Raw genomic sequence first — 27,158 nt, forward strand, 5'->3', positions numbered from 1 at the left:
TGGCTAACCCCCACAAAGAGGGTATGTCATTGAATATATTCTTGATAATTTCCCATGAGTTTTTAACCATGATGTTACAAAGTAATAAACTTGCATGGTAAAATGTTAGAAGCATGTAAATGTGTAAGTAGTGATGGGTGAGACCCTCTCTTCACATGCAACACCCCTGGACTTCTTCCTGGGAGGCACCACTATCAATTGCACTGTGATTAATATTGATTTTAATCTTTGTATACACGATGAATATGTTTATGTTTACCCAGCATCTATCTCTTTTGCATCTATCCATCTAGACAGACAGCCTGTCAGCCATCCCTCTTAAGACTAATTCATTGTGTTTGAAAATATGCAAAAATGCTTGAGATTAATCTCTTGTTGGGGGTCATGCCAGGATGAGCACACTCCTAACAGAGGGCCTTGTGAGCTTCTGGGATACCCATCCCATCTGGGACCTAACTTCATTATAAAGTCCTTCAGCTGGGAAAGAGTAACACGGACCTGTACACCAAAGATGTCTCTGATGGCTTTGTTTACATAAACTGCCCTGTCCATCTCCTGGATCCTGTTCTTCAATGCAATGTATAAGAAGATACCCTTTGGCAAAGATGGTTCCAGTTGGGTGCCAGTCCATGGAACCTGGGCTTCAGGAAGTCTGCCCTAACTCATTCCTTACCCCAGAAGGGTGTCGACTTACAACACTGACCTCCATATGATTACGTAAGATAACTTGCTGGATAACCAAGCACTCCACCAGAAGGCAGTCAACTTTGTCCTTGTAATATTTTTCTCAGTTAAGTGGCACAACCACACTCTTTATTAAAACTTACTCTAAATTAACCCATGAAAAGCCAGTACGCTGCTGGGGTGTAGTAGTTCTGTGTTTTTGCAAGGCTTCCTCTTCAAAGTCATGAAAATAACCTGTTGAATCTGTCCCTGATCGAAGCCAGCTCTCCCAGAGAGCTCTGGACACTGGCCCCTTTAGTAGGTTCTGGAGAGCTCTGGACATTGGCCCCTTTGGCAGGTTCCAGAGAACTCAGGACACTGGCCCCTTTTGTAGTAGGTTCTAGCCTCTGTGCCTTACTATCTTTGGCTTTTAACAGTTAAATCTTAGTGGGGGAAGTAATTAGATAATACCATTTCTGTCAAGAGATTGTTTTCTTTAGTTGTGGCAAATGCCTAGCCTGATGAAGGAGGCTACTTTAGGTTATTAGCCAGAGATTCTAGAGGTAACTTCAGACTCTGCTAGGTCCAGAGGCTAAATCTCTCATCAGAGCCTTCTCTGCTATGCCTCTCTGTCTTCAAATACAAGGAGGTGACTTCCATATGGGCTTCTAGATGTTTTGAAAGACCTGGTTTTACATTCTAGCAGCACAGAAACCTCATCACGAAGAGCTTCTCATCCCCACTTTTTATGTTAAAAAAGTATTTTAGAACTGAATCTTGCTGGATTAACCTGATCTCAGACCCAACCTATACTGGCTAGTTTTATGTTAGCTTGACACAAGCTAGCATCATCAGACAGGAGAAAATGTCTCCATAAGAAAATTAAGGCATTTACTTAGTTAGTGATCAATGGGGGAGGGCTCAATCCATTGTGGGCGGTGTCATTTCTGGGCTGGTGGTCCAGAGTTACATAGGAAAGCAGGCTGAGCAAGCCATGGGGAACAGCCCAGTAAGCAGCATCCCTTCATGGCCTCTGCATCAGCTCCTGCCTCCAGGTTCCAGCCCTGAGTGAGTTTCTGCCTTCTCTGCTGTTGATGATGAAGTGTTATATGTGAGTGGAATGATCCTCCTGAAGATGATTTTGGCCATGGTGTTTCATCATGGTCGTAGTAACCCTACCTAGGCACTACCTGTGCATCTTTGTGGTCCTAAATGGAACATTCTGATGTACCCTGCCGAAGGTGGGCATAAACTCAGCTCCTCCCAAGCCACAAGGGCAGGAGTTGAGGAAGGAGGGTCAAGAAGCTAGAAACAAAGTAGCAGCATCAGGCCCTAGACAGGTCAAAGGAATGGGTTTGTAATATGAAGTCGAAGTATTTTTCTATAAAGGGCCAGTTAGCACCGATTTTAATATTTCTCTTTTAATTACGTAGTTATAATGCTCATGGAATTAAAAAAAATCCCTATTCAGTAGGTAAACACTGGTAGTGGCTGGGTTTAATAAACATTTGTTTATGGAGACAGTCACTGGGCTGAGATTTTTCCCATGACTGGAGTTTACTGATCCTTGGTCTATGAAGTGCATAGAATCTTTTTCTCCCGTATAATCTAGAAACCTCAGCACATCACATCTGCATGTAAAGAGCCTTCAGTGGATGCTGGCCATTAGCATTATTCATGCCGTAAGGATAACAACAAGCTAACTTCAGTGGTAATTACATTAGCACTAACTGAACAACTGGACATATGAAGCAAGAGTTGTATGTCAGTCATGTGCGCTAGGATGCTTTTTATTGGTGCTTGAGCTTCCTCTCCACAAACAACATATAGAACTGGAAGGCAGTGCCCAGGTAGGCTACACAAGCACTGCACTTGTAGGTGAGTCCTAAGAACTGGGCAGATGGCTCCCTGTGGTAAGAGCGCTTGCTGTGTGAACAGGAGGGCCAAGGTTCATATCCTGTATTCATGGGTCTGTAAGCACAGCTCAAGGCACGAGGGGAGACAGAAAGATCACTGGAGACCACTAACCAGCCAACTTAGGTGAGCAAAGTGATGAGATTCAGGTTCGGTGAGAGACCCTGCCTCAGGAGAACTGAGTGAAGAAAGATAGAGCAAGATACTCAGCATTCTCCCCTGGGCCGCACCTGAGCACATACAGCATGCACCCCCTCACCCCTTAAAAATAGATGAGCCCAAGGCTCAGATAAAAAGCGTCACATGGACAAGTTCACATAACAAGTTAGGGGTGGCTTTGGGGTATGTGTCTGTTTCCTCTAGCCCTCTTGCAGTCTTGAAGGACTCCACCTTCCAGGTATCTGTTATGCATAGTAAATTTCTGGATACAAGTGTGCACAGATGGATAGTCCTTGGTGTCTGGATCCAGGCTGGGAAATGCGGTAGTGTTAGTAAGAGTCTTGACAGGTCCTCAAGCTCGTGGGAAGAGCTGATTTGGGATTGGCGGTTGTTTCGTGAGTGGGGGCAACGCCTTGCTGCTAACATGATTCAGATGTTTGTCTCACACAAAGGCTATGAGATGCTCTTCTGTTGAGGGAGCTGCGGGGCTGTATCCCCGGCACCCCGCCGCCCACATGGCTAACTTATGCCCCGAAATAATTACACGGAAAATGCATTCTTTTAAACACTGCCTGGCCTGTTAGTTCCAGCCTCTTATTGGCTAGCTCTTACATATTGATCTAACCCATTTCTAATAATCTGTGTAGCCCACGAGGTGGCTTACCAGGGAAGATCTTAACCTGCAGCTGTGTCGGGTGGGAAAATCATGGCAACTGCCTGACTCGGTTTCTTTCTCCCAGCATTCTGTTCTGTCTACTCCACCTACCTAATTTTCTGTCCTATCAGGCCAAGCAGTTTTCTTTATTAGTTAACCAATGAAAGCAACAGATAAGATACAAGACCCACCTCCATCACTCTTCAATGCATTTGAAAACAAAGGACTGAATGGCTGCTTGATCACTGCCTTGCTGACTCCCTGGTTTGCTACTGTTTGATTGGTTTAGCAAGCAGAAAACACCTAAACTCCTAGTTTTCAGGTTCCCTGCATGCTGGTGTAAGGATTTCCCTAGTGCCCCATGGCCAGAGAGCGGCCTGTGGGAGCTTTTGTGTGTCCCAAGGTTTGCTCATCAAATTCTCGACTACTCTGGAAAACTGATTGGATTTAAATTAAGCGGGTGCTCTGCAGTGATTGCAGGCCCTGGATGAATCCTGTGCTCTTATTTCCCCCTCTCAAGCTATACCCACTGCCATCGCTCACATCTACTTACAAACTCCAGTGCAAAGACTGAGTCACGAATCAAGAAAACAAACTTTATTATCTTCTGGTCCCCAAGTGCTGTAGAGAACTAGGTAGCGTTAGGGATTTGGTTTGCCATTTCCCTAAGCCAGGGGCATCAAACACTTCCATGTCGAGCCATGATTTGCAGCTCCTGCAGAGGAGCTCACAAGGTTTAAATACAGGACCAGAAAAGAGAGGTGCGGTCAACACAGCTGCCCGGTTACTTGGCTATAGTATCAAAACTTAAGCTTTTGAGTTGGAGAGATACAGGTTTCTCCTTGTTCTGCTGTTTGGTAGGTGATTTTAGCCAGTAAAATGTTACCAGTTTCCTCCTTATAAGTTGAGAGTTATAATAGTGAGACACACCCTGCCCCTGCCTGCCTGCCAAGCTGCTGTTGTGGGGATGAAGCAGAAAATAGGCATTGTGTCTTAAACTCCCTAGATGCATCATCAGAACCTCTTAACCCACTGAGTGAGAACATCTATTCATGAGAGAAAAAGAATAATGTATGATGTGTTTTCAAAACCTATGAGAAAGATTTTTAAATGCTCTCCCCAAAGAGGAATGACAAATATTTGAGGAGATAGATATGCTGAACTAAGTCTGCACATTTCACAATATGTCCACATATTCAAATATCACATGGTGATTTGTATATTTTTTATGTGTTTATGTATCTTGTTAGAAATAAATTTAAATAAAAGGCCACATGTTAGTGAGCTGATATATCTGGGTCTCCTTCAGAGAGATCTGTGTTGAGAGCACCCAGAAATCTGTCACCAGCATCGTCTGGGAAGGGCTGAAGGGACTGGATGGGATTTTCTTTGCATGGCTCTATGAATGCTGGGACTAAGTTAGGGCGAGTTGTCATCCTTTCTCCAAAACATGATGTCTCCATCATTCAGAGGCAAATAGCACTTTCGAACCCATCCTCTGAACTTTGCTCTTAGCAAGGGTTAAGCTGAGCGTCATGCCCTTCTGAGCCAAGCCCTTCAGCATCACCTCAGAGCCAAAGGTGAGGGGTGATTACAGGTCAGAGTAGCCCTGGACCCTCTGGTTCAGTCCCGGTGACTTCATCTAACTCTATTAGCTGTGCAAACACAATTGCTGTGTTTAGTTCTAAAGCACTTGCCTTGGCCCTGAAGCTACCTAAGTGGCTATCATCGTGAGAAATAGGTGTGCTGCTCTTCATAAGTAAGTTTTGTGGATGTTTATGGTGAATTAAAAGCTGTGAGATCGAGACTGGGTGTCTTAGTAAGACCAGAGAATGAGAAGTTTGCTTGAGATCAGTAAAATAAAACAAAGCACTTCGTCTTTACATACATGCATGCATACATGTGCACGTGTGTGTGTGTGTGCGCACACACAGATAATTGTGGTCAGGTCTGTGATCCAGTAACTAAAGTGACACCTGTGCACACTATTCTCACCTTAAAGTTCTAGGTTCTTGTAGCCACCATACTACAGTGAAGAGAATCGGGCTTAGATGGAGACCGAGCGGAGCTATGAATCTCAGCTCTACCCTTTCTCAGCTCCTTGATGACAAGCAAGTTAGTCAGCCCTGCTCCCTCTTCAATGAAGTGACTAACAGTCATTCATCCTAACTGTCTTCAGAGATGCTACAAACTCCTGCTGCCAAGCCAGCCCTTATACGTCGTAGATCCAACCCACAATCTTTAGCACCTACCCCCACTGTAGACTTGTAAAGAAAAGGCTGATGTCATGGCTGGGTGTCTTAGCACACTGAGTCATTACTCTAGAGAGATCTAATTTTGGACCATTGATAACGAGGGGACCGGCAGAGAAGAAGATGGAGGCCCCTCCATTCCTTATAAGTTGGCAGTTACATGTTGGTCTTTCTGTACTGCCTTGAAAGTGAGATCATTTCTGTTTTCACATTTCTCCCCAGAGAAGCTACTCAGAGTTATAAATTATGTGGCATCCTTGTAAAATTCAAGATGATTCACTCTCATAACTTTTGTCTCCTGTTGAGTACATACTTACTTTGTGTGCAGGAATTTTGTATAAGCATGCCGAGAATGGTCTCATTCATTCAATGACAGAACTCAATAGGGAAAGAGCCCCTAACTTCAGAGGAGGCAGGCAGGAGGCAACTTATCTTCTGTTAGGAAAGCACCACAGGTGATTGCTGGTAAATGTTAATGGACACTCGGTATTTTTTATCAAGAAGGCAATAGGGACTGGCAGGAACTGTGGTAGTGAACTCTTAAGTATATTTGCTTCTCATTTCTAACTGATAACCACTCAGAGGTGTGCCACAGAATGGTTCTATTTTCCACATTTTAAGAAAGGTAAAATTTTGATTGAATGAAACCAACCTGTGTTTGTATGCTGTTAATTCAAATATAAAAGCAACAGCCCTGGGCCAACCAGGTGAGCCATTGACTCAAGGTAAAACCTTGCTTCAACTTGAAGGTTTGTAAGTCGAGAAGGAGCAAAACTTTCTTTCAGAACACTTAGAGTAAAAGGCCTGGTTTCTTTAGCCTGGCTGCTTACGAGTCTAGTGTTGATAATGCAGTGGCCAACATGGCAACTTTTACTACATCCAACATGGCACAATGGCCTAAGTGCTCCAAATGAAAGAACTAAAGTTCTCCAAATGAAAGCTTACCACGGAAGTTTTCTGGGTTGTGTATGATATAAACCTCTTCCCTTTCTCCCCATAAAAACCAGACTCTTATTAATGGACCACAGAGTTGGGGGTCTGTTCTGAAATTAGGTACAAAAGGCTCAGTGTGAGGTGAATGTAGCTTCAGAAACACTGGGAGAGCGTGGGTGGGGGAAGAAGGAAAAAATGCACAAGGCACAAAAAGCCTGACATTTCTGTCTTAACTCAAAGCCCGCTCTGTATTTGAGCCCAGATGTCTACACTCAAGAAATACTGTAGACCTCATCTAACTCCACCAATGTATTTTGTCCTAATATTTAATTCAATCTCCCAGTTTTACTCAGCACCATTCAATAGATGCCTAACATTGTGCATGCTGTAATATAGAGGACTCAGTAAGACAGATGTGATCTTAGCTTAGGTGCCATAGTTTAAGAGCCAACCAGGTAAGCCATTGACATATGACGAATCCTTGCCACACTCTGAATAGTAGGTTATATACATTGAGCAGGAGAAAAACCTTTCTTCTAATACACTTGGAATGAAAACCTTTTTACTGGGATGCTTAGGAGTCAAATGTTGATGATCCGTTATGGTGGGGAGCTGTTGGTGTGTGGTTCTGTTAGAGTACCTTTTGGATGTGCAAACAAAGTGATGTCAGTAGTGAGGTGGCGAGCAGGCCTGCTTTTCGTCCAGTCCGGCTCCCGCACAGCTAGCTTTATACCCAAAATAACAACAAATTGTGTTTATTTAAACACTGCTTGGCCCATTAGTTCTAGCCTCTTATTGGCTAGTTTTCACATCTTGATTAACCCGTTTCTAATAATCTGTGTAGCACCACGAGGTGATGGCTTACAGGCAATGATTCAGCATGTCTGACCTGGTGGCTGGCTCCATTGTGTCTGCCCAGAGAGGAGAGGCATGGCAATTGCCTCACTTCATCCCAGCATTCTGTTCTGTTTACTCCACCCACCTAAGGGCTGGCCTATGAAATGGCCAAGGCAGTTTCTTTATTAACCAATGAAATCCACACAAAACAGAAGACCCTCCCACATCAGATGTCATGGCCTCGTACTACATTTAACATCCCTGGTTGCCCTTGGCAACATCCTAAGATGCTACCTGAGACTCCTGATGTACTTGTAGGCTAAGGGACTTCAGACATCTTTTCTCTTGCTTTGTCTATGTGTCCTTCTGAAGCCATGACCATAAGAGGAACCTGTTACTCCATGCTTGACCTCGGAAGGTCATTCCTACCCTTGCTTCCTCCCGCAGGTATCTCCCAGATCACTGCATCACCCTTAAATTATTGCTCCCTCAAATGCTTGCAGCCATACACCTCACACCTAATACTGATCTCATATCTATGGATTCAGCCAGCCATGGGCAAAAAAACTATTTTAAATAAAAAATTCTGCCTGTAGTGAATGTGTACAGACCCCACCCCTCTGCACGTCATTATTTCTCAACCCCATAGCATATTCACAGTGTTATACATGATTCAAGGGAAGGTGTGTGTAGGTTTTCATGTTAAATACTAGACAATTTTGTATATCAAATATATATAAAAGAGGGACTCTGGTATCCTCAAATTGTACTATCCCCAGAAGTCCCAGAATCTATCCATAGATACCCAGGATTTGGATAGAAACTACACTTCTCTCATTCCTCTCCCTCTCTCAGACTTCTGGACCACTCTATTTCTCAAAACTGAGTTTCACACAGAATTAGCCATCTGTCCATCCATCTGTCAAAAAATAATTATTAAACATACATTTTTTTCAGAAATCATGGTACATGTGGGGAGAGAGCTAATATATGAAAGTCTTGTTCCAGTGTTTATCTTCTCATGGGGAAAAATAAGCCACGCAGTGTGAAAGAGGCCTTAAAAGCACCTGCAGAGCAGGGATTTAAACCTTGATCCTGGGACTCAGTGCCTCTGGATGAAAGCATGCCTGGGTTGTGAAGGTGAAGTGGGTGCTGGCTTATGAAGGCTGGGCTGGGTGGAATGATGCAAAGAGTATTTCAGCCAGAGGAGACAGTTTTCTGAAAGTCACATGGCCTTTATTCACCTGGAAATGGGGCAAGTACCCTGTGGCTCAGGCCATGCCCTGTGGTCTCCCTACGTTGTGGGAGCTAAGTGAAGTTCTCAGACACATTCTCATGCTCCATGAGCCAGAGGTGGGCAGCAATTACTCTGGAAGTGTGCCCTTGGGGACTGGGCTGACCAGCATGCTTCCAGGCCATGGCATCATCTTTATTTCTAGAAGTGATTCCCAATTTGGAACAGCCAAACACTCCTAACTGTGCCGTGGTGAGTAAGTCTTTATGGAAATGACAGATGTGTGAAGTCAAGATAACCTTAGGTGTCTCTCCCAGAGAGAATTTCCCAGAAGAATAGAGGTTTTAATATTGTGTTGCGTTTTTGTTTGTTTGTTTGTTTTTGTTTTATGCCAGCTTGACACATTTGGGAAATAGGACTCTGAACTGAGAAAAATGCATCGATAGGATTGGCGTGTATGTAACTCTGTAGGGCAGTTTCTTTTGATGGTTGATGTGAGAGGCCCAATTGCTATGGTGATGTTGACCTGGGCAGGTGGTCCTGGATGGAATAAGAAATCAGGTTGAACACCAGAGGGAACAAGCCAGTAATCAGCATTCCCTGCGGTCCTGCCTCCTGGACCCTGCTCTGACTTCCCTCAGTGACTGTGACCTGGAAGTGGAAATGAAATAAACCCTTTCCTTACCATGCTGCTTTTAGGTCACAGTTTATCACTGTGAAAGAAGGTTGGGCAATGATTTTTTTTTTTTCGGTTTTTCCTGATGTTCCTCAGGCGGTTGTCCGGTCACTCCAATTTAAACAGGGCCAAAGACTGGGGAACTGCTTGGGCCCCACTTCTTTTCTAGTCAAATGGGCTTCCTAAAACTCAAATGTGGCTAAATTGTCAGAATTATTTTCTTGAACCAGTGGAGATGATTAAGTGAAAGAAAAGAAAGCAAATTCACTATTGACTATGTATCAAATACTCTGCTGCCTTCCCAAATACTGTCTCCTGGAAGGTCTTAGCCTCCTGACTTGGGACAGCCTAAGATGTGCTCTAGCCAACTCCTCACCCCTCAGATACCCAGGCAGCTTAGAGGAAGTGCTCCCCTGGAGGAGTCTGGAGTAATCCACGCTCAGCAGGATCTTTCCAGAAAGCATATATATCTGTGGCTCAGTGAATGATACAGGAGCTGGCAAAGGACCAGGAAAAGGGACTGGAGGAGCCCTTGGAGTCTGCAACCCCTTAGGTGATATTGCAGGGTCTGTGAAGACACAGCAGCTGTCAGAGAGAGACTTCTTGGTCAATGAGCATGTCCCACTATGTCACTTAGCCAAGTCTCTTGGGGCGAAAGTGATGTGGGGACGTCTCTGCCCTCACCGTGTCTTCCCAGGCCCTCAAGCCTGGCATTGGACTTTGAAGAGGCGAATGAATGATACAGTGCAGACCTCACAACCTCCAGGCAAAATGCACCAGCTGATTCCTGCTTCCAGGGCCGGGGTGGGGGCATTCCCCTGCCATTTCATTGAGAGAGTAAGGGAGGAGAAAAGGAATTGGTGCCACACGAGGTGACAGGAAAGTGTGCAGCAGGAAATCAGACTCCACCACCACATCTAAGGAGCCTGTTGCTATATTAGACGCTAATGGAAAGCAGGTACAGGGAAAACTTAGCATGGTTCCTTTAGGCATTCCCTTTGAGTCACGGAACACAATTTGCAAGAGAAGCTGAGTCTGCCATTGAAACAGGGCTTGCGTGCATATGTGTGAGATGGGGCTGGGCAGCGATGGCAAAATTAACAGCCTGCTTAAATAACACGGTGGAGAAACTGAGGCTGAGAGAAATTGTAAGCTCGTGTAAAGGTTAGTTATCCTCCACCCACGGCTTTCCTGTCACGTGGCCTTCCTTTGTTGGCCAATGGAAGCCACGGGAGAGGTCTGGCTGAGCCGGCCTCAAATGTTCAGAAATTATTGCCAGCTCCTTCATTCAGAATGTCCCTAAGTAAGGACAGAGGTGACTAACAGTGTCTGTGGCTGCAGCTCAGGAGATGGGGTAGGAGTGGTGAGGAACACTATGGAGTCGGTGTACCCTAATTCCCCGCCTTAGTGATTGAACTCTTCCTTGCCCTGTTCTGTTTGCACAGTGTGTGGACAACCAACAAAAAGATGAACGCACACATTTGAAGTGACTGCATTGATCCAGGGCAAGTACACAGATCAGGTTTTGACTTGTTTGTCCGTTCCCCTGGAAGGAAACCCTTACACTATTGAGACCTGAGGCCTCCTGTCTGCCCATCGACCCTCCTTTCAGTAGGAGCTGGGACAGTCATTAAAACCCTGCCACTTTCACGTTGGTAATAGGCCCTAGCATTTACCTATTTGACATCAATCTGAATCAGTGCCCATGCTAAAATCTAACATTTAGACATAACAATTTACATCTGGTGAGAGTTATGGGTTGTAGGGTAGCTGTACTTGTGGTCATATTGTATTTATTTTACTTGCTAAGCAATGAAAAAATTTCAGAAATAGTTCAAAAAGACTCCTAATTTCTTCCAGGCTGATGTTCACATGTCCCCTACCCATGAGACCTGCCATGACCACGTGACATAAAATCATATATTCCTACTGTCTCTATATATTCCTCCTGTCTCTACTTCTGCCCGGTGCCATCAGCATCTGTTCCTTTTCCCACTCACTATATGTCCACACCAAGAGAGCAAGAGCTTTCGGTCTGAATTTATCTTATTCACGGCCCCATTTTCAGTGGCTCTGACAGTGTTGGGGGCTACACTCTGCTCCCAGAAGAAATCGGAGGACTAAAGGCAAGAATGGACAGAGCGTGCTGAAACACGCTGCCATCGTCTGTAGAAAGGCTTCCTTCCTTCCTAGGAGAAAGTGGGCCATCTTTTCATCCCCCAGTTTGTTTTGGCTGCTGCTCCCATGAAATGTCACAGGCTTGCTCGCTCACAGCTCAGAGACTGGTAAAGGATGCAGGGATTTAAAACGATCCAGGTCAGGAACCAGCCCCTCTGAGATACCTTTCCTGAATACCCCTTCTGCCTGCCCAGCCTGGATTAGCGTAGTTTTCGTGATTCCCATAGCAACCCATGGAGGGTTCTATCATAGCACAGATGTAAGCAGATAATTATAGTCCAACCCACTTCCTCCCCTTTTCCAGGCAAAGGTGCTCACTTCTGGGCGTAGTGTGAGAAGCATGAAGAATAACCAATGAATCAATGCCTGTTACTTGGGTGCTTGCTAAGTAAGCAGCATATGTATAGATTCTAAAGGTATGCAGGCTCCACAGCAGCTCTGCACAATGGTATACAATCATCTTTGCTATTAATATTTCATAGTAATATTCTAGAATTGTCCTCTTTATAGTCTACCCTTGTGGTCTGAGAAATGCAACAGCTGGTTGCAGAATTTTTGCAGATAGTTTGGGAACCTTCCTGTGTCCCTGACTGAAACTGAGGTTCTAATTTACTTTAAAAATTATTTTCTGTGTTGGCAAGATGGCCCACTGAATAAAAAGGCTTGCTGTTCAAGCCCAGTGACCTGAAAATTAGCCCCCAGTACCCATGGTGGAAGAGGAGAACTGACCCCCAACTGGTGTCCTCTGGCTTCCATATGAGTGTTGTGATGCCCCTATAATAATAATAATATAATAATAGATTAATAAAGTTATATGTTAAAACTTATTTTCCACACGCCTGGAGCATCTGCTTAATTCTAAGAAAGCAAGTCAGAAGCGTTCCAAGTAAACACTTGCGGATTCTTGACATCTTGATGCCGCCACTTTGATGTGGCTGTTTTGATTTAGGGCTCCCGGGACATTTCTGTCACAGACGAAAAAGCAAACGATTAAGCAAGCACCAGCAGTTTTGTATAGCAAAGAAATGTGAGCAACAGGCACTCAGCCCTTCTCATGTTTCCTACTATCTGCGCGTTCCCGCTTTGACATGGCTGTCTTGATGCCTAACGCTTTTGTGAGACCATGTGGAACTCGGCAGAATGTTTGCTTTCAGTACTTGCTGAGCTCATTTTAATAGAAAGAGTGGGTCTGATTCTAATTTTGATGGCAGCAGGGTACAATCTAGGTAGAAGGCAAGGGGGTTGATGATCTCGGGGTGGGGCAGGGAGGAGGGAAGCCAGAGTTTGGGAAGGGACTGGCTAAGGGAGCGTGCTCACTATCTCAGAACTCATACCACCTCTGTTCCTCGCTGGTCATTTTCTAAGTTTTGAGCTCCATTTTACTTTACAGTCATGTCTGGAGAATTATTTAAAAATAGAAAAAAGAGCCCCATGCACACCTAGAAATACGGTCTGTCTGTGTTAAAGAGATCATTCCGGGCATTTTCTCCTGCTGGCCGCTTGAAGCCCTGGCTGTCTGTTTCACTTGGCAGTGAAAGAAGTGGCCCCGATCGTTTGACAGTCCTTATAAATATGGGGAGCCAGCCATACTGTTTCTTTTTTTAGTGGTTAGAGTAGTCCTAAGTGCCCACGTGTGACAGGAAGTCAGAGTTGCCTACAATATCAATTTAGTAAGTAGAATACAGGGCCACTAGGAACCTTTTAGGTTTTGGATACTTATTCTCATGTGAGTATCCTGCCAGACTATGAAGTACTATTCTTGACTTTTAAGGCATTTTGATATCAAATGCATTAAACAGCTTGTTATGAAAAGTTAGCCACTGTGTTTAGGTCCAAAATTTTAGCTCTGAGCTAACGTCTCAATATCTTGTTGGCATGCTGGGGCAGCTGGGTAGGTCCTTCCACGTATTGGCATCTTTGCCAAGAGCTTGATGAGTCCTGTCTCTTCCTCTGCCCCCTGGAGAAAGAGACTGCCTATTGCAGGCACCACACTCGTGTATTCTGTTGAACATTTTGTTATGTGTGTATGATTGTTGTCCCGGTGGATTGGTGCACATGCCTGTGCAGATGTGTGTGCACATGCCTACATGTGCATGTGGAGGTGAAAGGCCATTCTCCAGGTGCCATCCATCAACCTTCCTTTTCTGAGGCAAGCCCTTCCATTTAGCCTGGAGCTCACTAATAGGCTAGACTGTCTAGCCAACACACCCTAGGGATCTACTTGTCTCTGCCTCCCAAGTGATGGCATTATAAATGCATGCCACCACAATCAGCTTTTTAAAGTGAGTTCCAAAGACCATACTCAATCTCCCTGCTTGCAGGGCAAGTATTTTACTGAGCCATTTTTCTAGTCCCCCCCCCACTTTACTGAATTTTCATGAAGGAATATCAGAGCCTTCCTTCCCATATTATAATATAATCTAACTCATCCCACATTGTAGGTCTTTAGAGCCCTGGCCTCTGGCCTCTGGCCTCCAGTTTAAAAAATTGGACACCCTAAACACTAGATCACACAGCTAGCAGGTGCTGGAGTGAAAACTGAACCCCTGAAGTCCACCTCTCCCCATTACCATCACAGACGCTGCGTTGCCTTTGCTTTGCAGGCAGACATTGCTTCCACGAGGCTTTGCCCAGTCCTTTGAGAATACCAGAGCAAGGGTAGCACCCTTCTTTGGAAGGCACTGTCATGTTGCCTACAGTGACGTGTCCTTCTGGGTGTTGCAGTCTTTCCGTCTGTTTTGTTTTCACCCATCAAATGATGGTGCTCCTAAACAGAGGTACCAAATGTGTCCTCATTTTATCAAAGTGGAAATGCGTATGCTTCATTCTAAAAACCTTACTGGCCTAGGAAGTGAGGTAGCCGGGGGACGGGGAGGGGGAGCAAGGTCCTCACTTCCCCAGCAGGGGTTCTGTGGAGCAGACTCGCCAAGACAGCTTGTGTTCACTTAGGGTGTGTCATCTGGGAAATGACTGAGTTGCATCTCAGATGACAGTGGCCAAAATGCTGCCATACTGCTTTGACTATTAGTGGTGTTGACTCATGGGAATTTAGCAGAGCTCTGGTTTAAAACATTTTAAAACTATAGTCTGTGCGGTGGTGGCACACGCCTTTAATCCCAGCACTCGGGAAGCAGAGACAGAGATCTCTGTGAGTTCGAGGCCAGCCTGGACTACAAGAGCTAGTTTCAGGAAAGTCAGGGCTGTTATATAGAAAAACCCTGTCTTAAAAAAAAAAAATTAAAACCACCGTTGACTGAACTTTCTTTTAGCTGTATAAGTGGTTTTTCCAGGACAGAGGGAAGGCTTGGGTTACCAGCAGGTGTGACTTTCACCCGTGTAGGATGTGGAAAATTTGAACTTGGGGGCATTCTAATTTTGGTGTAATTCAAGTTGCGACTTTCCTGAAAAAAAATATATATACCGCTTCCCCTGTCATTAAGTGAATGAAAGAGCTCAAATTTTGGAACTTGACATATCCAGATTTGAAACTTAATGTCCTGTAGATCCCAACAGAATGGAATAAACACTCCCATCCCAGAGTCGCACCAGAGTGACTCTTGGGAAAGAACCCCTGCTATTTTCCATGGTGCTTCTTTTTCTTAAGATGGGGATACAGGGTAATGGGCGTGGCAGTGGTAGAAGCATCTATCCGCTCTACAGGTCAATTGGAATCTTGTTGTGCCCCTAATTCGTCCCCCTACTTTGCCTACAGGAGACCCCCATTACCTCAGCCCAGGGAATCACTAATCATGAGCTTGCTTTCTGTTGCAGTGCCAACAATATGCCCAAGCAGGTGGAAGTGCGCATGCACGACAGCCACCTCGGCTCTGAGGAGCCCAAGCACCGAAACCTGGGTCTGCGCATGTGCGACAAGCTGGGAAAGAACCTCCTGCTCTCACTGACGGTGTTTGGTAGGTGCCCCGCGATCTCTCCTCCCCTTTCTCCTGAGTTCACCCCATTCCTTTCTCCCAAGCTCTCCTGATTTGTGGGGAAGCTAGCTTCTCAGAGAGTGCTTCCCCCAGAAAAGGAAGCCTGCTGCCTCAGAGGCAAATCTATCCCAACTAGGCATCTGCTGTCCTCCGGGAATCTGTGGTTCTCAGTAACGTGTGTGTATATTCCCTGTGAGTGTGAATGCACGTTCCGGGCCACACTCGTGAAGACTATTGTTTTGAGCGGTTAAGAGAGAGGCCAAGGAATCGGCAATGCTGCAAACCTGAGTGATCTCTGAGCAGACAGGCAGAAGACAACATTTAGAGAAATACTTGCTTCAAGATAAGGGCAACAGGGCCAGAAAACTCCATCAAGCCTTTGCCAGAAACATTGCAGACTTTGATTAACTGATAAAGCTGGCGAGGGGAACATGGAAGAGACCTCGTTCTGGGGTGATTCTTAGGTCTGAGTTGTCAATACAATCTCGTTTTTGGGTTTTCTACAAGGTGTATTGAAAACAGAGCAAATGGCAGTTTCTTGTAATGACAGCCGCAGTTTCTGTTCTCGATTCTCTCCTTGTTCTTCAGCTCTCACTTAGGCTACAGAGAAGCAACTAAAGTTCATCCTCCCACCTCCTCACCAACACTCATACCCACCCGTGCACACATGCCTTGTGCCATCTCAGCTGCCAGTGAACTGGAATCAAGGCTGGGGATAGCCTCAGTTCGCTTAGAAATAGGGAACCACAGACATTATTTTAAGACCCACACACTATGTAATCAAGTCTCATTCATCATAGGACTCGAAGAAGATTGACTTTTTTTAACCTGTAGATCCAGGAAAAGAGATCTGTCCTTGAGTTGCACCCTTCTCTGTACATCCCCGGAATTAACTCCATGACCCATATGACTGGCAGCTCCTTCCCCATCACCAAGGGGGCTGTGGCCTGGATTCTAGTTTTTGCTTTTGTGGCTTATGTTGGCCACCCATTTTCAACAGTCTAAGGTTTTTCTATGGAATGTACGAGTCTGTGCAGCAAACAGCATCTCTGTCAGCATCTTCGCTCTATTCGACTCCTCCTAGGTTATAGATCATTAGAGCCCTGTATGCCTCTGGCCTCCAGTAAAAAGGGAAGATACACACCAAACGCCAGATCACGTTGCCAGATCCGACTGAGAGAAAAGAGGACACTACTTGCTGGGAGTTGGTTCTTCTGAGAATCTGTGATGCTACATGCAATCAATATCTCTAAAAATTTCGGAGTCAAGTCTTTATTTCTCCCCGTGGAGTACTGAAAATGTTCTCTGGACTCCCCTGCTGTTAGAATAGTTGGAGCTGTTACTGAGAGGGGTCGTGCTAGTTGTCAAAATCGGTTTGCCGTGCGCCATGTCTTTATTTTGTGGTATTTGTAATCCATTAGGCAGACTCATGAGAAAAAGATAATCAAAGAGAGGAGTCCGCAGAGTTATTCATCTGATGAGGACAAAACACTGAGTTCAGCTTTCCTCTCTCCCCTCTTCAACAGGCGTCATCCTGGGGGCAGTATGTGGCGGGCTGCTTCGCCTGGCGTCTCCCATCCACCCCGATGTGGTCATGTTGATAGCCTTCCCAGGGGACATACTCATGAGGATGCTGAAGATGCTCATCCTCCCCCTCATCATCTCCAGTTTAATCACAGGTGAGCGCTCCTTCCTGGTGCCTGCCCAAAGTGCAGCAGAGCCCTGACCTGGCTTTGGGGTTCCACGTAGAGTTTCTGTTTGACTGAGTCAGCAGATCGTTGCATTTCTGAACTTCCTACTGTTTCTAAGATACGAATCATTGGTCCTAAAAAAGAAAAAAGCTACCATCTATCATTCACTCTGCCTTTCCTTCCTACAGACAAAGATATAAAGGAACAGCTATGTATTAACAGTGATGGTATCTTGTTGTTTCATTTTTATTACTTTCAAAAATATATTTTATTCAGAAACTGGTATAGGGACTGAAAAAGTACGCTGCCTTTATTATTTACTTGGGTATATGGGAAGATATGAATTGAGAAGAGATTAAATGCTAGGCATAAAAGCTGAGGGTTTGTCAAAGGTTATATCCTTAATATGTGATACCATACTTTCTAACATTTTTGGCTAAACGAATTAATTGATTTGAGTTTTTCCTATGTTTGAACTCATGTTGATAATTTTCTTCTCACCAGACAATATTATTGAAACAGGGTATGCTGCATTGCGTAGTGACTACTTTGGAATTAAGAGTGAGAGGTGCCAGCCAGGTGGTGGTGGCACACTCCTTTAATTCCTGCACTCAGGAGGCAGAAACAGGCGGGTCTCTGTTAGTCTGGGGCCAGCCTGGTCTACAAGAGCTAGTTCCAGGAGAGGCTCCAAAGCTACAGAGAAACAAAAACAAAAAGAGTAAGAGGTACCAAGCTAGTTTGTAGCTAGGTACCTGTGAGCCAGGTGACCTTGAGAGCTATCTTTGGCACTGACCACCTTGTAGAAGCAGGGTTCAATAACTCCAGCTGACTCAGATGCTGGGCAAATTGCCCCACAGCCTCACACCAGCAACACCGGGTCTCAGGTTCAAGCGTTTAGGGACCCAGTAAGTTTGCAATCATTAAATCCTGGGGTGAGTGAATCTCTCCGAACCAGAGAAAATGTTCTCCGGTCCTGTTCAGCAAATCTCATACAGGCCAGCCAGGAGAGACCTGGCTTCCTTTGCCCAGAATTAGATTTTAGGTTGTAGAGAGATGTGGGTCATACATGGGTCAGATTGATTCAGAGAAATTCACACCAACTTCCTCCCCCATGTGATACAGGGCCTATCCCCAGAAAAGGACTCAATCTCTCTGCTCAGCAGAGGCAGGAACTGAAACTAGGAAGTGGGCACACTGAAAAAGCATCTGGAGAAAAACCCACTGGGCTGAGGTCTGTGTGACTTAACTTGGGGTTTCCTCTCACCTCACTCAGGACAGATGCTGCACACGCTGCTGGCAGCTGCTTCTTACACATGTTCTCCCATAGCCACATGAGGTTACACATGAGGCCACCACGTTTCAACACGGAGAGATGGGAGGGCCATGCTGACTCTCCCTTTAAGGCTCTAGTAATGTATTCTAAAGACATTTGAACAAGACCTTGATGCACCAGCTTTTGATTCTCCTTAATAAGGACAATAGATAGCAACAGTAACACAAGTGAAACACTAGCCTCGGCTAGACCATCACCCCAGAGAAGATACTTAAGGTCACAAAAATGGAAAATATATTACCTTGGAGTTAAAAATGGAAAACTCTCCAACGTTATTCTCACATATGCGACCCTGACTGGTGGTGTGTACATCATATAGCTATCTGTAAACTATGAGCCCATTGTCACCAACTCTCCCCAGCTCTCAAGAATCTCAAAATGTGCCGGGGGATGGTGATGCATGCCTTCAATCCTAGAACTTGGGAGGCAGAAGCAGGCAGATCTCTGTGAGTTCAAAACCAGACTGACCTACAGAGTGAGTTCTAGGACAGCCATGACTACACAGAGAAACCCTGTTTTGGGGAAAAAAAAAGAATCTAAAAATAAAAATCACTAGAAAATAGAAATGTAAAGCGTAGACTTGGTTGCATATTTACTTTTAAGAGTGTTAATTGACCACTAATGTAACTGAACAATGGAAAACCAGGGGTTACAGATATGTAGGGATGAGGTCATGGGTAGAAAAGAACAGAACTGATCTTTCTGAATTTATTTTAAACCCAGGGTTGTCAGGCCTGGATGCTAAAGCCAGTGGCCGCCTAGGTACGAGAGCCATGGTGTATTACATGTCCACGACCATCATTGCCGCTGTGTTGGGCGTCATCCTGGTGCTGGCCATCCACCCTGGCAATCCCAAGCTCAAGAAGCAGCTGGGGCCTGGGAAGAAGAACGACGAAGTGTCTAGCCTGGACGCCTTCCTGGATCTCATTAGAAATCTCTTCCCAGAGAACCTGGTGCAAGCCTGTTTCCAACAGGTAACCCAAAGCCCTGTGTCATCCCTGCACAATCTCCCACCTAGTGCGTGGTAGCGTAGAGACAGTTTCAACTCTGAGTAGTGATTTTCTTAATATTTATTTGCCTATGCCATGCTCAAGTGCTGTGTGAAGTGCTCTGGGAAAGGATTCTGGCAGTGGAGTCAAGTGGCTCCAGAATCCTCGTTTCCTGCATCCTTAAGATCTTGTCACTCCGAGACTCACCCTTCTCTTTTTCCTTCTTGTTCCCGTCTTCGAGTTACACACGAACACATTCTTACCAGTCTTATTCATAAGCTTCTGAGCTTCCCACTGCTTCTCAACACTATCTCAAAGTTCTAAGTATTCCATAAAGAAAAAGATACTGATTTAATCTAGCCTACAAAATGAGAATCTGTAATCCATCCTCAAGATGAACAGAGGACTGAGGATAACTTTTTAATTGTGAAAACAGCATGCATCTATAATCCTAGCCCTGGGGCGGCTGAGACAGGAGGATCCCTAGTGTAGCTGAATTTGCAAGTTCCTGGTTCACTGGGAGACCCTGTCTCAAAACAGAAGAGGGAGAAAGACCAAGGTAGGTGCTGATATCAACTATTGGTCTCCACATGTACTTTTATACCCATACCAGGCGTGCACGTGCATGCATGCACACACACACACACACACACACACACACACACACACACTTATTTCTTTTAAAAACAGGTAATTCTGTTAAGTGAAGCTGTGGCGCCACCAGCCAAGGTTACACTCACTGCCCTGCTTTCTTTCCTCAGGGCCAGCTTAGGTGGGCACACACCTCACTCCCCTTAACTCATGAAAATACACTGGACCCCATATGTCTCCTTCAGCCCTTTCTCAGGGAACCCCTGAAGAATGAAGTTATGAGACAGGCAGCTTAGAAGAAAAATCTGGATTTCCAGCCCTCCAAATGCAGTGCCAACTCCCGCTGAACCCACATCACAGCAGGCTGGGATGGGTTTTCTGATTTCCAAATGTCATTTGATAAAGAAATGAATATTTAAAATGAGAGATGTACTCCTTGCCTTGACTGGATCATTTTTGGTGTCTATTCATGTATGGAGATATTCCATTACACACCATAAATATGTATGGTTCAGTCAATGCGGACCTATGTTAAAGAACACCTTTCCAGACAGGGCAAGTAGACTGTAGAGTGACTACAGGCTGAGGAAGGAACCACACTGAGGGTCCCCCATTCATCTGCTTCCTAGTGTCACCTAGGAGAACGAAGTTGCTTGTTTTGGAGTGGTAGGTACAAGTGACAGCCGAGTCTATTTTGAAAATTTTGAGATATGAGTTTTGTACCTATGAATCCTGGGAAATTAGCTAAGAAAGGGCAGGTGGGGATGTATGAGAGATCCAACAGAGCTGATCTCCTGCCTGTGCCGGGTCGCATCCCAGATACCCCCATTTCAGTCTGGAAAACAAGACCAGAAAGCCCTAGGACTCAGAGTTATTGCTCTGATCTTATCGGATTCAGCTTCTGTGGTGTTGGCCATATTCACATTTGGGGTCATTCCTGGGTGGTGATGTTCTTTGTCCCACAGCGAAGGATACTATCTGAACTCTAGGGGATAGAAGACCGCATCAGGATCTATTCCCCGCCATCATCCTGCTTCTTCCCATGGTCCCCGAGCTTTACTTCCCCCAGCTAAGGCCTGGGTCAAACTCCCTTTGAGTTGGGGTGGTGTGAGGAAGAATAGTCCTCTACGTTGAGGGAGGAGTGGGTATAGATCCTCACCCTGGCTCCAAGGGCCTTGACTAGAGGGGTTCATTCTTACAGAGTAACATTGACAGAGATGAGGAGAAGGGGTGTCACTAGTCCTTTCTGGGTTCCTGTGGCCTGGCAGGGAGTATTTTAAAATTGCCTGTCTTGAGTGAAGGGGGATTCCTGACCAGAATTAGAAACAGATGTGAAAAGGAAGGAGCCCAGTTCCTAGATTGAAGGCAGTTTTCAGTCATCCTGACTTGCTTGAGTCAGCCCCTGTGTGTGTGTAAAAGCAAGGTGGCCCCTGCCTATTGTTCAGGGCTGGCTGAGAGGACCTAAGTTTCTACATGTTTCCTGTCACATGGAAGAAGGCAGAACTCAGCTCAAGCAGTTGCTAGTGGACCCGGGTCAAATTCACATTCTCATTCTAAGGAAGATTGAGTCACGGAATGACTGGTTTTCCATTGAAAAATCCCCAGCATGACAGCTGTGGGTACAGACAAAGCTACAGGTAGCTGAACGGGAGAGGCTGGTGGGAGGAAGGTGTGGAGGTGAATTAGGAGGCATGTGTCAGTTTTCAGGTAAGGGATGCTGGGAAGTTGTGCTCAGACCCTACAGCAGGTATTCAGATGGCCCAACCACAGCAGGCTCTGTGAGACCTCAGGCAGAAGACCTGACCAGTGTGCCGATCAGTGACCCTGTCTCCTCGGCTTCAACTGAAAGCCCTTCCTGTGTTGTTTGAAAGCAGATTTTGGAGTCAAACATGATTCCTGTTGAATCTAGCTTCACCGACTAACTGAAAATCAAGCCTTGGGTTACCTATAGAGGACAAACTTGACGCTAAGGCTTTAGCTCCCGGCCTCCTACCTGATCCTGACGGCCACGATTTACCTAGGCCTTGATAATCACTTCAGATTAGCCAAGCTTTGGCTTCTTCACCACCTTCGTGGCTCAGAGCCTGGCAGCTGCATCCAGAAGTGTCACCTCTGTGTTTTCTCTTCACGCTGCTATTTCTCAGAACTTGGGTCACCATCTCCTTGTGTAGCCACTCTTGGGTCCTCTTACCCTGTACACGTGTGGCCAGGTTAACATGGAAGACCCCTGGCACCTCCTATAGAAGCCTGCCCATCCTTCTCTCCTGCCCTTGTCATCCCAGTTCTGTATGGCTAACTGTCAAACCCAGCCACAGAAGGATCCAGTCCACCCAGCTTAGCAGATGGTGCAGGAGGTGGGCGGAACTCAATGGTGGTCAGGCCATCCGAGTTCAAGTGTCAGCTCTGCTAATAACTATGACGTCTGGAAAGTCAGCTGACTTCTCCATGCATCCCTTTCAGTATCTATTCAAAGTTCAGCCATCTGTCACCTCTGCGTGCCAGCACCCACATTCTAGGATGTTGAATGATTTCTATTTTAATGCCCTCGAAAGTGGTATTTTTTGAGACTAAGATGTGAATTTTTTGCATGCAGGATGCCTGACACCTTTAAAATTAGAACCACTTCCACGGATGTCGAGGAATAGCCTGAGAGATGCTTGGGGATTATTGGGCGAGGGTTAGCTGGCTTCACTGCCTGAAAGAAGGGGATGTTTTCCCACCTTACATATGAATCACATGATCCTGGAATATTGGCAGATGTCACCCCTGATGTCCAGATTCCAGCAGAGCCTGGTTTGGGGAGGACCGAAGGCCCAGGACAGGCTTCTGGTGATGTTGTACAGCGGAAGGAATATCTAGCTGGGTCTCACAGATTGGAGAAGCATCAAAGTTGGACACATGATGTCATCCCCCAAGCAAGGTGTTATCACGGGAGGAAAAAGGGTCACATATCCCCCAGCTTCAGCAACTGCACTGCTTAGGGAGCATAGGGTGCAAATGAATTTCACAAATCATTTGAGAGCCTTGTCAGTGGGACAGTTGCACCCTACTGCGTAATTATACCATGAGCTAACACTCTGTTTAGCATAAACATAAACTATTTCTCACTTCTATTAGCCTCGTTCTGACATTCCTGAGAACCCTAAAATATGTGGTTGGCTGGGTCATTGTTGACCTTTCAGACCACACCTCACTTTTATGCTTTTTCCTCCCTCTCCATTAGATTCAGACAGTGACAAAGAAAGTCCTGGTGGCACCCCAGTCCGAGGAGGTCAACACAACCAAGGCGGTCATCTCCATGTTGAATGAAACCATGAACGAGACCCCCGAGGAAACTAAAATCATTATAAAGAAGGGCCTGGAGTTCAAAGATGGGATGAATGTCTTGGGTAGGTAAACTGGTTGCTGGTGTCCATCGCCTCTGTTGCTGACAGTGGCCAGCCTTTTACTGTTGCCTTCTTCCCTCAGCTCTTTTTCCCAAGCTTTCCTCTCAGAGGACGCAGTAACTCTGCTGACCTCTAGGTGGCGCAGGAGGCTCTTTCTGGGGAACGAAATGAGGGTCGTTGAGACTGAGCTGAGCCATGAAAAAAGAGGGACAGAAGGATGGGCAGAAGGGAGACCCCAAAGGGACATGGCAGTCGGAGATGAGGAATGGGAACAGGGGAAGGGGCTGAGGCTTGTCAGGCGCATTCCTTGACTCTGTCTAGTGCTGTCAACTCACCTTATGGCTCTAACCAGTTTATGAAATAAGATATCCTTATCTTTGGTTTATTAAGAATTTTTTTAGATGTCACTGTGCAATAACACCTTGCTGGTTGCCCCATCCCAGCTTCCTATCTATAAAAAAATGCAAAGTTACTGGTATTGGCCAGCATTAGATTGGGGAACAAAGGGGCACTGTAGAGCATCGTGTTTAAGTGTCTAGGATCTCAGGAACCTCTTTCTTCAAGCTTGGTGCCTTCTCCCCACCCATCCAAAGGTTCTCTTCAGCTGGACAAATGTGAGGTTCAGCTTGTCTGCTCCTAGGCAAATTGTTCCATTTCTCTGAGCCTCGGCAGGAAAGTTGAAATGGCATTGGCATGGGTTTCATGGACCGGCCGTTGTAACTGTGGAATGAGCACATGCCCCGAGTTCTGTTCAGACAAGTTCTGATCATTATAAAAAGTAGAAGAAGAAGTTCTGAGGAAGAACTCAACCAGAAAACATCTCACGAAGTGCGGGGGTGAGGTTTCCCTCATGGGATCGGCTCCAATTTTGCCCAGTTTTACTACCCACTCAACCACTGTAGGGCTTCAGGCTGGGCCCACACACCTCAAATCTCACCACTCACCAATACTATGATGTCAAGAAAATGGGACATTTATCCAGAAGATGGAAAGATAGGAATTTGTAAGCAAGGTCTTGCAAACAAGGTTTCTAAGGACTCAGGTGAGAACTGTTTAGATGGGTGAGCTCTGACATCCTGTCCCTTTGTCATCTCAGAGATCAATGCCCTTGTCTCCCTGGACTGTTATCAGGTAAACTTAAATTTTAGGACAATAACAAATAATAATTTTAGGCCAATAGCAGTAATTTAGTGTAAGCATGTCCCAAGTGCCTGGGCTATTCTAAAACAAAGAAAAAATATTCATATGTATCTGGAATTCATAACGTGATTGGGGTTCTGCTTGATTGATTTTTTTGCTGTGCTTGGTGGTCCTTCGCAAAGGACATCTGTGTAGAGAGTGGGTGGCGGAGGAGCAGGCAGCTTTGTGACTGCTAGGCTGAAGTGATTTTTTTGTGTTTGACCTGGAAGAAAGCAGGCTGGATAGGCAAGAGTGAGGGAGGAGATAAACTGAGTGGGTTACCAGGCAACCAGCAATCAGCAAGCACAGGTGAATCAGTGAGAGGCCGGAGGTGGTTGGAGGGAGCAGGAGGAAGTGTGGGAGGCCCTGTAAGGTAGAGGCTTTGCAGGTACGCCAGCAGCCTCTCTCTCCCCGCTGGAAAGATATCCACAAGCTTCTCGGGAGCCTTCTCAGCTCTCTGCGCTCCTTCTGGTGTGTCGTGACTTTAGATACCACCTCCTTGACAAAGGAAGCCCCCCTCTCCAGGAGGTTGAAGGTCTAACAGCCTTATATTTTGGAGTGAATCATTTCGCCCTCATCTTTTCCAGAGGCTTGATGAATTCTAGAAAGTCACGTGACCTTTGGCTGTGCCTGGGAGTTGCAAAACACTGGCAACTCGCTCAACCCCAACGACCAAGTCTAAGAGGGCTTTGTTCAAATGAAACACTCCTGTTCCAGTGAGCAATTTCAATTAGGCAATGTTTACCCAGGGAAATGGCGGGCTGAATGGTGGCATTCCATCCAAGTACACAGCAAGGCACTGTGAAGCCAAGGGAAGTTAGATTGTTGAGAAACTTCCCATTTGCCAGTCACAGCTGAAATAAGGTTCTTTCCGTCGCCTTGCAAGGGCAGAGGTAGTGACTCTGCTTTTTGTTTTGTTTTTCTGTATTTCTGCTCTTTGATTTTTGGAAATTCCCAAGGACTGAGCCTTGCAATACATGAAGATAGAGCCCAGGCTCTCTCTTCCACTTCTTCAAGGACGGGTTTTTCTCCTAAGAAACCCAGAGAGCTACAGTGTGTGGTATAGCACACCTGTTATTCCAGCATTTAGAAGACTGAGACAGGAGGATGATTAGTCAAAGACCAACTTGAGCTACAAACCAATACTAGTCTCAAAAGTCAGCTAAACAGATGGACTCCCAAAAGAACTCTGAATCCCCAACTTAACTCCAGTTGCTTAAGCCGGCGTCAACTGCTCCTGTAAAAATCTTTTTGTTTTGTTTTTTACAAAGACATAGATATTAAAGTGTCTGCTGTCTCTGAGGAGAGTCTTCATTCTAATTCTCTGGGACCTTAAGACTTTGTATATTACATTATCAACAGTATTAACTCAGAAGTAATTGGACTTCTCAGCCTGAGTTTCCGCAGATGGACTCTTTGTCGTCATACCCAGCAAGCTGCCCTGCATGGGTGGAGGAAGAGCTGGAACCCAGTTTTCCATATTACTGTAAAATTAGTTCATTCTACCCTGCATTCAGTCTTTATTGAGCCACATCTTCCTGGGGTCAATAACTCAATTGTGAAGTCACTAATCAATCCCTCTGGTCCAGAGCTAAGAGGGAAGATATTAAATTTCAAATGTTAGCCATCTCAATACAAGGGCTGCATTATTTTCACTAAAGAGAGATGGGATCCTAGCAAGTGTAGTTAACGGGGCTCATGAATGTTTGGTGTAGAGAAGAAGGGTGGCGTTGGGGGATGGGGGGGGAGAAAGGTAAAGTCAGAAGTTCAGAAAGAAGGAGTTTATGTCTAGGAGAATCAAATTATAACGCTGTGATTGATCCGACATAAACCAAAATTCAGGAATAATTGGCTGTCATAAGGAAAGACTTGAAATTAAGCCCTGGTAAACTGAGGCAGGGCAGGGTCAAGAAGAGGACGGAGAAAGAGGAATTGGAAGATGGCCAGTGGGCCCAGTCTCCAGTGTGTGAGGTGATACTGGGGATGAAATGGGGGTGAGAGTGAACCTCTGGAAATAGACTCCAGGCTTGGCCTTCGAGGAGCTGAAGAACAAGGGCAGGTTACCAGGTCCTGAGACAGGTGAAGATGCAAAAGGTCTGGGATTGAGTGTTGGATTTGCTTCAGGATGTGGCGAAATGAGGCTTCTATCAAGAGAGAGGAGCAGGGAGCAAGCTCCTCAAATCCATCCTGCCTTAGGTTAGGATTGACCCTGGAGTCTGATGTGTGATTGAACTAGGATGTCAAGTAAAAAGAGAAGATGGCCGAGAGGTAGGTATTGACAAGATCTAATCATCGGCTCTACGTTCTGGCTTTATCGTCCTGAAACGGATTGAGAAAAGAAAGCCCGATGAGTTGAATTTTAAAAGGGCAATTAGTTGGGGTTTCCCAGCAAGTTTGGGTTTCTTGTCTCCTGTTTCATCACCTCTTCCTTCTACCTGCTGTGTAGCTGGACGGTAGTCCCAGGGTGAAGGGTTTCTGCCATGTGTCTCTCAGAACAACACCAAAATGGTCTAGACATTTCTCCAACAAGAACTTTATGGACTCTTTGGTCTTTGCTGT

General features: G+C 45.6%; 1 protein-coding gene across 2 annotated transcripts in view; it reads left to right on the forward strand.

Moving 5' to 3' along the window:
• The window catches only part of Slc1a2 (solute carrier family 1 member 2), a 130,167-nt gene that overhangs the window by 60,350 nt on the left and 42,659 nt on the right, over positions 1–27,158 (forward strand). For both annotated transcript variants that reach the window (XM_041678999.1, XM_041679001.1), the window contains exons 2-5: positions 15,273–15,412; positions 16,957–17,109; positions 19,178–19,428; positions 23,258–23,423. In XM_041678999.1, coding sequence (XP_041534933.1) covers positions 15,273–15,412; positions 16,957–17,109; positions 19,178–19,428; positions 23,258–23,423 — 710 coding nt within the window. The remainder of the gene's footprint in view (positions 1–15,272; positions 15,413–16,956; positions 17,110–19,177; positions 19,429–23,257; positions 23,424–27,158) is intronic.

Source organism: Microtus oregoni, unplaced genomic scaffold (genome assembly GCF_018167655.1).
Source record: "Microtus oregoni isolate MIOR12 unplaced genomic scaffold, Mior012 000031F_ref0000149, whole genome shotgun sequence".
NCBI classification, from domain to species: domain Eukaryota; kingdom Metazoa; phylum Chordata; class Mammalia; order Rodentia; family Cricetidae; genus Microtus; species Microtus oregoni.